The sequence below is a fragment of the Crinia signifera genome, chromosome 3 (assembly GCF_055691185.1).
Source record: "Crinia signifera chromosome 3, ASM5569118v1, whole genome shotgun sequence".
Taxonomy (NCBI): domain Eukaryota; kingdom Metazoa; phylum Chordata; class Amphibia; order Anura; family Myobatrachidae; genus Crinia; species Crinia signifera.
The window spans coordinates 272,479,051-272,495,103 of NC_139219.1; the positions used below are offsets into that span (position 1 = coordinate 272,479,051).

Genomic DNA, 16,053 nt, shown 5'->3' on the forward strand with positions numbered 1-16,053 from the left:
TTTACTTTCGATTTGGCCATTGCTTTTACATTCGCTTTCGATATAGAATTCGATTTACATTCAAGGCAGTGTACACATTCGATTTACTGGATTGAATTAGATATTTCCTTGCCTGCACAGTCTATTTTTGTTTTCCATATAGAGAAAAAGGGAGCACGAATCGAATCGAAAGCATCTTAAGGACCATTCGATTTTGATTTGATTTTGCTTCTATAAGCATAATCGAATTGAAAACCTGTCAAAATCAAAGCGTGTGTACACCCCTTATAGATTAGATTATGTAGGTGATTGTAAATATTCTTTCTTCATAGAACAATAAAATTAAAGCCGTAACAAAAATGTAGCAAGCTACTATTAGAGTAAATATTTGTGTGTTAAGACCCCCATACACTATGCAATTTCATCCACTTACGGCTAATCGGGTCTTGAAATCGGTGCAAATAGTGTGTGTGATATCTAATCTTATGCGTGGTCCTGTGCGCATCGGACTGGAGATCATATGTGCTACATGTAAGATCTCTGCGTCCGACCCCATCCCGGCAGCAGCAAACAGGGATCGCATGCGATTCTGCTGCCCAGGAAGATCCTGGTCAGCTCAAGGTGGATTGGATGTGACCTCTCTGAGGGAGAAGTCGCATAGTGTGTTGGTGGGTGGTAGGATTTTACTGACTTATTTCCAGATGCATTGGATTACGTGTGTTCTGTTTTATAAAGTTGCAGATGGAATCAAAAGAAATCTATTTATCTGTGTGTATTTCACTCACTACTTCAGAGCTCCGCGCTCACCATAACAAACAATAAGGTTTTAGTTCATGAATTGATCAATGCATTCAAGCTTGTAGCCTATGTCAATGGACCCCATTTGACGAAATCTTGCTTGATCACTTAGCAGTTACCAGGTTTGTAATTCTATCAGAATGACACTTGAGGAATGTTAAATGGTTTAAAGTTCACCTGCCAATGAACTTATGTCTTTTAAAGGTGAGACAGACCAGTGGCGTAGCTAGAAATTTTTCTCCCCCCTGCCAAAACAATTCTGGCACCCCCCCAAGAAGGGGTGAGGCGATTGACTATGGGCACCGCTGGCTGAGCTGACAGGAGACCCAGGCAGCAGTGAGCTCTGAGCATATGCATGGGGCAGGGACACACTCATTAAATATACACTGCGCTGGGTCCCCGCTCATTAAATATGCACGGAGTGGGACCAGCTCAGCACTCACTGCTGCCCAGGTCATCTGCCAGTTCAGCCAGTGGCGCCCACCACAGACCCTGCTGGTGCCGCTCCCCCAAGCCACCGCAGGGTCTGCCACACATGTAGCTACGCCACTGAGACAGCCACCAAGGAGCATAGCTGATTCAAAACTACTATTAAAACTGCTGATACAGATGTGCTCCAAATAAAGGTGTTTTTTTTTTATTTGTTATACACTTAATCTTACTATGCAGGTTCACAGTGGAGTCTGAAGCTAATCTGAAGGATCCTCTTAGAAACCTCGGCATTACGGATATGTTTGACTCCTATAAGGCTAACTTCACAAAAATAACCAGTAAGTCTAAGTTTTCCTAAATGGTCATTGGCAGTCCCTAGTTTTCATATTACTTCCTACATTCTGCTAATTGGATAACCCCTCCCCAATTTATCAAACTACAAAACACTGCTTTGAAGTGGGAGATGGAAGACCATGCAGACGTAATTTGGTTACCAAATGATTATCTACTAGAGGATGCAGGTATGCTGTGTGACTAGAAGTCCTTCCTTTTACAGTATATGCTGGAACATATACACAAATAATTCAGTGCTTGGCAATAGCACTCTGATCATCTTTGGGCTCAGAGCTTTCTGTGTTCTGTATTGGCGGAGATTACTATCTGCATGGAAAGAATGTGCTCTGCCTGTCTGACTAGTACTGTACTTATTGCAAAGGATCTCTTTGCCATTACGAAACGCTTATTTTTCCCACAAGTTGCTAAAAGGACAAATCTGAATCTGGTGCTCCATAAATGTTTTTTTTTTTTCTTTTTCTTGAGCATCCCATCCCAATGGGGCATCCCATTCCTTCTTGATCCTCAAAAGCTCTGCACATGGACCTATTGGACTGGACATCACACTTCTGTCCCTTATCACTACAGTCAAGCTAGAACAAGACCAAAAGGCACATATTACCCATTGGCAGAATTGGTCTATTCTGTGGCCTGTGAATAACTCTTAAATTGCTCTTAAGCTGTTGCTCTGGAAGGAGGCCAAACCAGTCCTTGATCTACCAATGGTCCTCTTTTTCCAAATCGCCTAGCTGGTGCACAGCTGTAGTCATTTCTAACCTGTCAGTTTGAAACATGCTGCATTCATTCCTACATTAGATCCACAGGCTGTCTGAAAGACATGAACTGGTAGATCTTGAGGACCGGTTTGACCACCACTGGTCTAGATTGTTAACAAATCCACAGTCACCTGACATTGGTAAGGGCCATACTATTCAAACACTTAATAACCTGGCTTTCACCTGTGGTGTGGACAGAAGAGATGTTTTGTACAAGATTGTCTCATGGCGCACACCTACCCAATGACACAGGTACTGTAAGACATTGTGTATACGTTTTGCATTGGTGTAGGCCAGTGGTAGCCAACCCTAGCCCTCGAGAGTTACCAACAGTTCCCATTTTCCAGACAACCTAGCTGCTGCACTCATTAATCACTGACCCATTTTAAAAGATACACAGATGGAGCTAATTAGCTCACTTGTGAGTCTGTGAGGAGACCTGCAAAACATGCACTGTTGGTAACTCTCGAGGACTAGGGTTGGCTACCACAGGTGTAGTCTTTCCTTGACCAGTCTTTACTTTGCCTATAGAGAGCAGCCCACAAAAGTGTATGATCACAAATGTGTACAAGAGTAGGGGCGAGATGCTCTAAAACAGAAATGTGGTAAAAACCCTGTTACCACGGATCCCTCCCAGGGATGCCCCGTTGCCAGAGCCACATCTCAAAGGTCTGCTCTTACCCAGGGTTGCTGACTTCTTCTGGAATGGCTGGAAGGCTCCCAAAAATCGGGTTTCCCTGCCGGCCATCTGGAAATGTAGGCAACCCTCCCAGATATCGGCATCTCCCCCGTGGCAGTGTTAATTTCCTGGTGAGGGGGCAGGGCCAAATAGGCAAATTACGTAATTTAGCCCCGCCCCCTCATCGAAGACCCGCAAATTGCGGGATTTGCAGTACTGGGAGGTGGGGCTTGATGTCTACGCCAGGCCCCACCCCCTGCCGTGCTCCCGGAGAAAAGACTATAAAAGTAGGCAACCCTGCTCTTACCGCAACAGCTGTCCTTCGTGTGGAATATGCGATCAGTAAGTATGTGAAGCCCGCCGATGTGCAGCTTATATGGATGGCGGATGTTAGAGCATCCCGCCCTAGATCTGGAAGTTGTAACAGATTACTGTGTGGGTATCAATACCTTCACTGATGGCAGAACATGCATCACTGGAGAAACAATGTTAGGTTGTATACTTTAGCCCACCTAAATATGTCCTTTTTAGTGAGTCAGGTTGGATGCATATACTGTAGCCAGGAGTGCAGGTAAAGGCTCCGATGTATTATACATTCTCCTTGAAAAGATAATTTCTAATCGCCCAGGAGCATTTTCATTTAGTGTAGTCTGGTGCCATCTAATGATGAAAACTGATGCAGCAATTTTGGCCACCACTTTTACAATGTCTCACAAGGAAATGTTTTAAGTCAGTATGTATGTATGTGTGTATATATATATATATATAATGTGTGTGTATATGTATTTTTTTTTTTTATTTGAGACTACTGTATATAAACATTGTACAGTTTCTGTTGAACATGCATTTAAAATTCAAAATTGCTCCTGATCTATTTTGTAACTGATTTTTTACATATTTTGAAAAAAAATAAAAATGTAATTTGTGTTTGTATATGTCATTCCTAGTTTAATTTTGTGGTGGGGAACAGGATTTGCTTCTGTTTGTCCACATAAATTATGATTGGAAGCCACAAGCGCTGGTTTTGCCGATTTACATTCAGGGTCAGCGCCACCACTAGGCTGCTTTAGGCATTTGCCTAGGGCGCCGGCCACTGGAGGGCGGCACTTGGGACGGAGCAGGTCACAGTGTACCCCCCTTCCCACCCTGGAGCCAGGTGAGGTGAGCTACAGCAGTGCCCCTACCCCACCCCCACCCCCATCGTACAGCGGGTGAGCGGTGGTGCTGACCAAAAAGTCCCTGGTGGCACTGTGCAGGAACTCGCGGGGGCTCAGGAAGCGCTGCTCTGCTATGATGGTGCCATCTGACACACAGCGCATGGGGACACTGAACTTGCGCAGTCTCACTGTCAGCACAAGCTTCTCCCCTGGCACCATCATAGCAGAGCAGCGCTTCCTGAGCCCCCGCTGTCAATCGCCAGCCGGGAGAGTGACCCAGTGGCGGTGGATGCATCCCCCGGCGGGAGAGGGGCGGGTGAGCGGAGAGGTGCCCCCCCCCCCCAGGGCGTTGTAATGACTAGCACCGGCCCTGATTACATTGACCATAAATAATTTGAGTTTGTCATTGACAACCAACCCAAGGCACCCCTGAAAGCGTCCTGAGTATTTTCTAATAATGTTGGGAAATACACTGCATGAGGATTTAAATTTAAAGGAAAGCTAAAATAACATGTGTGTGTGTGTTTTTTTTTTTTTTTTTTAGAAAATGTTATCAGTAGTAGTAGTATAATCTTCTCTTCCTGGATGCTTTGAATTATTAGAAAAATAGGGAAGATTTCTTTACAGCACTAAAGGTGCACACACACTAGAAATATCTGCAATCTTAAGATGTGCGCATAAATTAGCCTTGAAATCTTTTGTCCGTCCTAAACAAAAGATTTTGGGCAATCTTTTTTTGTTAAATATGATCTTTCATGCAGCATGTAAGAATACACAGAGAGAAAAGAAGACTTGTGTTGGGGGCACTGGTTTTGAGAGATGGATGCGTTAGTTATGTTAAAAATTAGCTTTTATTAAATCATTTAGAAAAAGGTCCTATAGTACCCCTTCAATTGTAGGTATGAACTGGGTATAGAAACTATAGAGGAAAAATTATTTATTTCCACAATTTACATACAACACATAGACAAACTAACATACATTTAATGCACACAGGAAAAATATATATATTTAGGTAATATTGACACCCAATTGGTTGAATTTAAAGGCAGTCAATATTTGTTTCCTTCTATTTTTCAAAAATCCACATCTCGCCATCCTCTGTAGCAAGATGGTGAGAACAGGAGAATAAGCAGAGTGTCTCGCTGGGAGCTCACAGTTAAACTCTCAAACTTGGTATCTGGAATACTTATAGCATTAGCAACAAGGTGATTATACAGGGTACTCCCTAGTGACAGTGTCTCATAGCATCTCACAGATTATAGCACAGAATTACTGCGATAATAATTTCAGGAGCGAAGAAGGAAACAAATATTGACTGCCTTTAAATTCAACCAATTGGGTGTCAATATTATCTAAATATATACATATTTTTCCTGTGTGCATTAAATGTATGTTAGTTTGTCTATGTGTTGTATGTAAATTGTGGAAATTAAATAATTTTTCCTCTATAGTTCCTATACCCAGTTCATACCTACAATTGAAGGGGTACTATAGGACCTTTTTCTAAATGATTTAATAAAAGCTAATTTTTAACATAACTAACGCATCCATCTCTCAAAACCAGTGCCCCCAACACAAGTCTTCTTTTCTCTCTGTGTATTCTTATATTGTTTCTGACTTAGGGGAGCACCTCCTACCCAAAACACAATATAGCTATCTATAGAGGGTATAGGCGTTCTTACTGCCTACTTACTTTCAATAGGTACATTGTACTATTAGGCAGCAATCCTGTGCGAAATCACACAAACCCATATCTATGCAGCATGTAAGATCAGAAGATTTAGCAAAAGGTCTGCGGGAGCGCGCATCTGACCAATATATGACTATTTTCGGCTGATTATCAGTAAAAAAAAAAAGCGTGGGCACCTTAAGATTAGTTTTGCTTTGCAGAGTACTAAAAAATATATTGATGAATATTTTAATCATAATCTATTGACTTATTTTGTCCTGTAATAACGTAGAGTGATTTTGTTCTATTATCAGGATCAGAGCAAGTTCATGTTTCTCATATGCTGCAGAAATCTAAAATAGAAGTGAAGGAGGATGGTACGAAGGCATCTGCTGCAACCGGTAAGGTTCTTGTAACCCCCATAACGTACGTGTTGGCCAAAGTATTTCTAGCAGAGAAATTCCAAAGGATAGTACGATTTTTAAAAATTCCTACAATATGTAAGTGATTGAATAAAATAATCTTGGAACGTTTAGATTTACTGGAGCTTCAGAGGAACAAAAATCTGATGTTAAATCTAAAATGTATTTTAGATATTTTTACTTGCAGTATGCATCAATTCAAGTTTTTAATATTCCATGATTTGGCTATAAATTCTCCTTATACAGTAGAACAATGGTTGTTGCCCCTTTTTTAAGAAGCTTCTGTGTAGTTATTCCAATGCTTATAGTATATAATCACACAACAGTCTGATTTATTGTCACATTTATATTCCTATAATGATCAATCTCTAGCCTACATTACAAAATGTTCTACAAGTCTAGACATATTAGCTAATGAAGTTTAGCGGTGCCTGGCTGCTTGATGGAGTTGCGGCAAGTTTATACAGAATGCAAATTGAAACCTGCTCAGGTTCAAAAAGATCAAATCTTGTTTCTATTTTCAGCTGCAATTTTGATAGCAAGATCTTCTCCTCCTTGGTTTATAGTCGACAGGCCATTTTTGTTTTTCATCAGGCATAACCCAACAGGTATGTATAGTGGTGTTTTGGTTCAATTAAATATGGTTGGCCAGTTTCATAACTCTAAATTTATGTCTCTTTTTGGATCGCAATCCACATGTTCATGTTTTGTTTTATTTTAAATGGTTTCTTCAGTATCCTCTATTAATGCAATTGGGAAACACATCTCTTCTGTTTCCCAAAAATGTCTTACATACAGTATATTTATTATAGCATTTAACTTCCTGAAATTGCACTTTAGTTTACTAGGTACAATGCCTCATTGGCTTGCTGAAGGGTGACCAGGAGTGCCAAGAGGAGTTTTTGGGTTGATACAAATTTACTATGAATGACCCGCCTCCTTCATGCAGCTTGCATTTTATTCCAAGTTGTTTTTGTTTTTAACCAGCATGCTTAGCCACACACCATGTAAAGCCCAGACCCAACTTGTCTGTCTCTGCACCTCTATGATTAACCAAGTGAATCTACCGTATTTGCCGGCGTATAAGACGACCCCCCAACATTACCACTCAAAATATAGAGTTTGTTATATACTAGCCGTATAAGACTACCCCCTCTTCTGCACACCTTCCACACACCAAATAAAACGTAAAAGAACATCAGATTTGATTTAAACATGTTAATTTATATTCAAATGCTTATGACATGCAGTAAAACTGTCACAAGGCTGTATGTTATCAAACTTGTACAGTAAACCTAAAAAAATGCAAGTTTATTAAACGTATTTCACTAAAGACAACACACTCCTCAGCCCAAGTGGACCCTATGGACGGGTTGATGCTTATTGGTATTATACCGGTATTACATGAGTGCCATTAGTATTGGTGCCATTACAGTACCTGTCATTGTCACCATTGTACGGCCGCAGCGTGACTGTAGCACCTCCGGCCCGCCACTGCATCTCCCTGTGACCGGCACTAGTGCGCATGTGCGAGCTCTGTGTAGAAGAGGGCTGGGCCGGAGCACCGCTGCTTCCCGCTGAGCAGAACCGGCCGGTCACGCCGAACAGGCTGGCACCCCTGTCTCGCTGCTGATGACCCACCGCGGCCGTGCTGGATACCGCGTGATACTGGATGGTATGTAGAATGAGGTGGGCGGGCTTCGGGAGGCCACTATGGGCAGCTATGTCTATCCCAACTGAAGTGCACCCGGTGTATAAGACGACCCTCCCACTTGGAGGCATGTTTTTCAGGGGAAAAAAGTAATCTTATACGCCGGCAAATATGGTAGTTGTGTCAAATTTATTTATTCAGACCAAACACTAGTATGGGAAAGAAGAGTGATCAACGTGAGTTTCACCATGTAGTTCTTATTAGGAATGGATGTGGCGGCAACTCTGAACCTGATGATCTTTTGGATTTTTCTTAGTTTTGGCACATTGTTCACAAAAATGTTAATCCTATGGCAGATCCTTTGTGTTCATGAGAGCGGCCCGAAGAGGATAGTCTGACTGTTTGTTTTTAAGCCAACAGGAAAACTGAACACTCAAAGGTGTTACTTTAAGTGGTACGCAGAGCACATCTCAAAAAGTGCAAAGCAAGCAGCCACCGATCTCACTAGGTTCCTTTCCTTTCAGCTAAGAAGAGAAAGCTGAGGCTATAATGAGCACCGGTTTAGCTACACTGGATAGTAAAAACTTGGAAAACTTTGCCTGGACTGAGAATTTCTTTGAACATAATAAGAGTACACAAAAAAGATTTTCGAGTGCAATTGCGCAAGAAATACCTAAGCTGCTAGAAACAACCTAGACAAGTTAACACCAGAACTTGACAAAAATATACAATAGAACAAAATTCTAGGAGTTCCATGCGCTAGGGTATACAAAATGAGTGATACAGTTTAAAATCAAGAAAACTGATGAACTTACACCAAATATTTTATAGGTACAGTTCACTGTGAATCCTGATATGTCCAGTGACTTCACTTGACTGTTATTTGTGATCCTATAATGAAAAGAGACACATCGTGCAGACACCTTTTGTATAAGGGGAGGGCAGATTCCTTTAAATAGATGCACTCACAAGTGTAGGATATGAACAGGCATATCATCACCCATAGGTGATAAGGTAATGGCACTCAACCTTCAGATGTCGTTTTGAACTCCTACTAAGAAGAGAGATACAAATCGTGCAGACACCTTTGATAAAGGGGGGTACAATTTATTTAAAAAGGATGCACTCACAAACATAAGATAAAAACGGGCATATCATCACCAGCAGGTGATACAGAAATGGGATGATCTCACCCAACCGCAGATGGATTTCACAAACGACTCTAATGACAGGAAGCCAATGAGGTATGCTTAGCGGGTCAAAGATGTTCTCCCAGTGATAGCGTCAAAAATTTCTCCAGCCAGGGGTATGATCTGCTCAATGCATTTCGGACACTGTAGTCCTTCGTCAGGAGCATACCATAGCCCCCGGCTGGAGCTGTTTAAATAGGCTGAACGACGCGCGAAAAAACGGCATCCGGCGTGTTTCGCCGGAACCGGAAGTGCGTCATACTTCCGCATTGCGGAAGATTGCGTTCCACTGGAGACGGAAGCGTGCGTTCCAAAGTGCCGGGACTTGCGTTCCAAAAGCACAGGAAACGCTTACCTCTACGTGTCCAGACAGAAAGATGTATAAGGGAGAAAATTCCTGATCGCTCTGCTATTTACATTGTTATGCATGATATATAACAATACAAAACATATGGTGTATGCTTGGATCGGTTCCTTTCGGGATCAGCAGAATCTTTTCTTCTAATTTCTGGATAAATTCATCCTCCAAGGTTAAAGTGCAGTTGCTTAAAGGGACATATCCTTCTATTGCACTTCAACGTTACCGATATGAGTCCATAGCAGCAAAATCATGTCCATATGTATAGAAAAATATAATAAAAGATAAGAACAATTAAAATTCATATTAAATTGCCAAGGTAGTTAAAAAGGGATAAAAGACATATAAAAACAGAAGAGGAGTATAAAAATGCAAAAAGATTAAAGGAACCACTTAAGCTCGAAGTCTCCATTTAAACCATTGGGCACCAACGTTTTTAGCTTAAAAACCCATTTCATTTCTGTCTGGGCAAGTCTGGTCTCTATACTTTTGTTTCTCCAGGTTGGGTTTATTTGTTCTAATGCACCAAAAGATTTTAAACCACATTCACTGGAGTTATGAACACTTTTACAATGAGCAGAAAGGGTATGAGTCAAGGTTCCCTTTCTTATATTATATATGTGTTCTGCCAGACGTGTTTTCAAGTTTCTTGTAGTTTTTCCTATATAGAATAAGTTACATTTGCATTCAATAAAATAAATAACATTTTTTGAATTGCAGGTTATAAATTCATTAATTCTATATGTAACATTATTAATGGTGACCTCTTTCACTTTACTGGTTCCTTTTACACTCCTGCACATAAGGCACATCCCGCACCTATGGAAACCTTTGGTACGGTCACTGGTTCTTTGTGTGGTTTCAAGAGAACTTTTCACCAATTTGTCTTTCAGAGACGGTGCTCTTCTATATATAAAGCCTGGGTATCTTGGAAGTTGTTCCCCTATTATAGGGTCATTTTGCAAGATTTTCCAATTTCTCTTAATGACTTTTTCTATTTCTTTAAAATGGGGATTGTAATCGGTTATGAAGGACCACTCTTTATTTTTTTGTTCTTTTGCTTTGGTTTTATCTCGCAAAAGCTCTCCTCTTTCAATGTGGTCTACCCTGTTTTTTGCTTCAACAAGGTCTTTGACTTCATATCCTTTTATTAAGAACCGGTTTGACATGTCCTTTACTTGTTCTTCATAAACATTTATATCACTGCAGTTACGTTTGACACGCAAAAATTGGCCAAAGGGTATGCCCTCTAACCAATTATGGTGATGTTGACTATTGCGTTCAATGTAACTATTGGAGTCGGTGAATTTTATATGATTACTCGTACATACTTTTTCGTCCTTGATATAAATATTTAAATCCAAGAATACAATTTTTTCTTTACTACAAATAAAAACCATGTTTAGATTCAAGTCCTCCCAGTATGCCATGTACAGTTATGCAAATTTGTACATGGCATACTGGGAGGACTTGAATATCTGGTCTTCTCCAGAATTTGGGGCGGACCTGGTCTCATGGCACCGTTATATAGATGATATTTTACTTGTTTGGAAGGGGGATGAAAGTACACTTTTAGAGTTTTTTAATAGGTTAAATCAAAATGATTTTAATCTAAACATGGTTTTTATTTGTAGTAAAGAAAAAATTGTATTCTTGGATTTAAATATTTATATCAAGGACGAAAAAGTATGTACGAGTAATCATATAAAATTCACCGACTCCAATAGTTACATTGAACGCAATAGTCAACATCACCATAATTGGTTAGAGGGCATACCCTTTGGCCAATTTTTGCGTGTCAAACGTAACTGCAGTGATATAAATGTTTATGAAGAACAAGTAAAGGACATGTCAAACCGGTTCTTAATAAAAGGATATGAAGTCAAAGACCTTGTTGAAGCAAAAAACAGGGTAGACCACATTGAAAGAGGAGAGCTTTTGCGAGATAAAACCAAAGCAAAAGAACAAAAAAATAAAGAGTGGTCCTTCATAACCGATTACAATCCCCATTTTAAAGAAATAGAAAAAGTCATTAAGAGAAATTGGAAAATCTTGCAAAATGACCCTATAATAGGGGAACAACTTCCAAGATACCCAGGCTTTATATATAGAAGAGCACCGTCTCTGAAAGACAAATTGGTGAAAAGTTCTCTTGAAACCACACAAAGAACCAGTGACCGTACCAAAGGTTTCCATAGGTGCGGGATGTGCCTTATGTGCAGGAGTGTAAAAGGAACCAGTAAAGTGAAAGAGGTCACCATTAATAATGTTACATATAGAATTAATGAATTTATAACCTGCAATTCAAAAAATGTTATTTATTTTATTGAATGCAAATGTAACTTATTCTATATAGGAAAAACTACAAGAAACTTGAAAACACGTCTGGCAGAACACATATATAATATAAGAAAGGGAACCTTGACTCATACCCTTTCTGCTCATTGTAAAAGTGTTCATAACTCCAGTGAATGTGGTTTAAAATCTTTTGGTGCATTAGAACAAATAAACCCAACCTGGAGAAACAAAAGTATAGAGACCAGACTTGCCCAGACAGAAATGAAATGGGTTTTTAAGCTAAAAACGTTGGTGCCCAATGGTTTAAATGGAGACTTCGAGCTTAAGTGGTTCCTTTAATCTTTTTGCATTTTTATACTCCTCTTCTGTTTTTATATGTCTTTTATCCCTTTTTAACTACCTTGGCAATTTAATATGAATTTTAATTGTTCTTATCTTTTATTATATTTTTCTATACATATGGACATGATTTTGCTGCTATGGACTCATATCGGTAACGTTGAAGTGCAATAGAAGGATATGTCCCTTTAAGCAACTGCACTTTAACCTTGGAGGATGAATTTATCCAGAAATTAGAAGAAAAGATTCTGCTGATCCCGAAAGGAACCGATCCAAGCATACACCATATGTTTTGTATTGTTATATATCATGCATAACAATGTAAATAGCAGAGCGTTCAGGAATTTTCTCCCTTATACATCTTTCTGTCTGGACACGTAGAGGTAAGCGTTTCCTGTGCTTTTGGAACGCAAGTCCCGGCACTTTGGAACGCACGCTTCCGTCTCCAGTGGAACGCAATCTTCCGCAATACGGAAGTATGACGCACTTCCGGTTCCGGCGAAACACGCCGGATGCCGTTTTTTCGCGCGTCGTTCAGCCTATTTAAACAGCTCCAGCCGGGGGCTATGGTATGCTCCTGACGAAGGACTACAGTGTCCGAAATACATTGAGCAGATCATACCCCTGGCTGGAGAAATTTTTGACGCTATCACTGGGAGAACATCTTTGACCCGCTAAGCATACCTCATTGGCTTCCTGTCATTAGAGTCGTTTGTGAAATCCATCTGCGGTTGGGTGAGATCATCCCATTTCTGTATCACCTGCTGGTGATGATATGCCCGTTTTTATCTTATGTTTGTGAGTGCATCCTTTTTAAATAAATTGTACCCCCCTTTATCAAAGGTGTCTGCACGATTTGTATCTCTCTTCTTAGTAGGAGTTCAAAACGACATCTGAAGGTTGAGTGCCATTACCTTATCACCTATGGGTGATGATATGCCTGTTCATATCCTACACTTGTGAGTGCATCTATTTAAAGGAATCTGCCCTCCCCTTATACAAAAGGTGTCTGCACGATGTGTCTCTTTTCATTATAGGATCACAAATAACAGTCAAGTGAAGTCACTGGACATATCAGGATTCACAGTGAACTGTACCTATAAAATATTTGGTGTAAGTTCATCAGTTTTCTTGATTTTAAACTGTATCACTCATTTTGTATACCCTAGCGCATGGAACATAATAATGAGCTCAGAGTCTATGTCCTCCACGGTCACCAGATATCATTCCCATAGAGCATCTTTTAAAGAAATGTATAGCCAAATAGTTCAGATGATAAACTCCTCACGTAGTTGCTACAGATTTATGTCTGTGTGAGCCAGAGTTCTGTAATCCACAAGCAATGTATAGATGGCATAATATAGATGATCTCTGACAGTTCTTCTAACATGGGTTAAGGTCCACCTGTATCTTAACAGCCAGCACCAGGCACTTATACCAGCCCTGGTTCTAAAAATCTGGGTGAAAAAAAGACTTTGGGTCCCCTGTATTTGTAAAACCAGAAGTGGGCTCCTTTAGCCAAGGGAAAAAAAAGAATATGGGTTCCAGTTCAGGAGGGAGCCCCTAAATATACCTCTTATGTAGCAGATCTATTAAGACCTAGAAAAAAGTAAACAAGTTTTCCATTCTTTCAATATACCGTATGTTACAATAGCTTTTCGAACCCTAATGATACCCGTATGTATATCTATCAATGGGTAGTTCTTCAGTACTCAATGGTGAGTCAATATGAAAAAGAAATAGGTTATATAGTGTAACACTGCTTTAATAACATACAAATCACAGATACAGGTTGGATGATGACCAGATTCACCTGAGATACAACATGATCCTGGTAAAATCCACAGACCGCAATGAAGATAGCCATTTCTAACTGTTCAAAAGAACCAGCAATCTACAGTTCTTATAAGGAATAAACAGGGTTCCACAGTACCTGCATTCATCACCAGGATGTCAGCCAAAGATGCTGCTCTGTATGCACATATATACATCTGAAAGTACGGTCTTTTGCCAGTCCTTTACCTACTACTGGTAATTGCCCAATCAACTTGCCTTTGTGGATCTCTGTGTATTCATGTTGCTAACTGGATATGTTTCCTTGATTTTGTTTATTCCTTATAAGAAATAGAAGAAAACTAATTTTATAATTGTTCCGTTGAAATACTGTAGCTTCCACTAATACCCCTTTCACACCATTCAAATAACCCGGGATTGATGCGGATCACTGTAAGGTGGGAAAGGGTCTTTCAAAAAATTCCAGTCAGCAACCAAGCAATCCAACCCGGATTAAGAGAAGGGTCAGACACGGGTTGCTGGGCAGTGTGAAAGGGTAACCTAGGTCAAGCAACCTGGGTCCTGTTCACACTATAGGGAGGAGATGTCCGCTCCAAGCGCTGCCTCCTCCTCCGCCCTGATGAAGTCAGTGACCCTGCTTATTGCGAGGTCGTTGCAGGGAGCTTCACCTTGCAAATGCCAGATCACTCCCTCTAAGGAGATTTGCAATGTGAAAGGAGTATCACGTGATTAGATTAAAATGATATAGTCTGGAAAACTACATTTTGGTTTTTTATTTCTACTATAGATTTATACTTTACCCTCTATAGTGAATATAACCACATACTGTCTACACGCCTCAATGAAATATTAGGGATATATACACTAACGTTTTACCTGGAATACTCGTACAAACGGTTAAAACGATAGGATTTGTAGCCTATACAGTAATGAGCTCATTTTTTTTTTCTTCCAGGCGCAGTGCTGTTCACAGGACAAATAAACAAACCTTGAGGACAAAGTGACAAGCATGACTCTTGTGTTCTGGTGATCCCAGTGTTTAGATATTTGTATAATAATTTAGGATCCTTTTTTTATATTTTACAAGGGAGGCTTCATTGTGCTTTTTTTTATCTTATTTTATTTTTAAATGGAACTTTTATATGTGATATTTTTAATAACTCCACTCCATGTTTATTTTTTATTTTTTTTTAACTACTGAAAATTTGTGTTAAGGTTTTTTTTTTTTTGTATTTGTGCATTTTACTTTTTTAAATTGCCTCCAGTTGTGCTGCCTAATGTTCACCAGTGCTTCATGACCGACTTCACAGTACTGTGTTTGTGGCCAGATGTCTGTGCTATAAATAAGGACTCCTCTAGCCTTGAAAGGCAATACATTGGTACACATTATAAATTAAGATTCATATCTTAATATATTTTCATTTGTTTGTATTTATGAGGTATTTTCAGTATACTCCATTTAATTTTCTCAAAAACCGAGATTAGATTGTACTGTTTTCATATTGTTTGTAACAAATGATGTGTTCTTTCAAATAAAACACTCCAGACAGCGCCTCTGGTTTGAGGTGTGTTTTAAAAAGTTATGGTGAAGTTTGTATTTACTTAAACCTTTGCCCAGGGCTTACTGCATTCACCACCACGCGAACAACAATACTGATTTTTCCAGAATCTCTGGTGAAAATGTGGAGGTGGTGTCTTCAAGGTTGCTTCTCTGAGTTATCCTTTGTCAGATTCAGGAACATAGATTCTGTGGTCCCTAGGCAGCTTCATAACGGTAGAGTTGGCTTTATTAATACAACCACAACAAAGCCCTTTCCTGGTGTACATCCAAGCTTCCACATGTGAAAGGACTGAGATGCCCACTTTCAATGTCTAAAGACAGCGGCAGCGCTAAGACTAGAATTTCTGGCGCATCGCTCCGTCCTCTGCTCCTCTCGCCTTCTTCAGCCTTCCTGCATATCTACTGACCTTAAGCAGGGCATGAGGGCTTCAGATGTGCGGGAGGCAGGCATCAGGTGACAGGAATACTATTATCCCGGGAGTAGCGCTAGCGCCTCAGCAGAGCCAGGGAGGCACTGTATCTGGGAAACTGTGAGGGAGACATTACAGCTGTCTCCCCACGCAAAGCTGCTGCAGCTGATTTCCAGAAGACCGAAGTCTGTCAACCCTGGGAAG

General features: G+C 40.2%; 1 protein-coding gene across 1 annotated transcript in view; it reads left to right on the forward strand.

Annotated features, from left to right (window-relative positions):
- SERPINE2 (serpin family E member 2) overlaps nt 1-15,461 on the forward strand; it is a 38,669-nt gene extending 23,208 nt beyond the window's left edge. The window contains exons 6-9 of the mRNA XM_083178064.1: nt 1,447-1,547; nt 6,141-6,227; nt 6,773-6,856; nt 14,834-15,461. Of these exons, the coding sequence (XP_083034190.1) occupies nt 1,447-1,547; nt 6,141-6,227; nt 6,773-6,856; nt 14,834-14,871 (310 nt within the window). The 3' untranslated portion in view covers nt 14,872-15,461. The remainder of the gene's footprint in view (nt 1-1,446; nt 1,548-6,140; nt 6,228-6,772; nt 6,857-14,833) is intronic.
- Nucleotides 15,462-16,053: the final 592 nt, after the last annotated feature.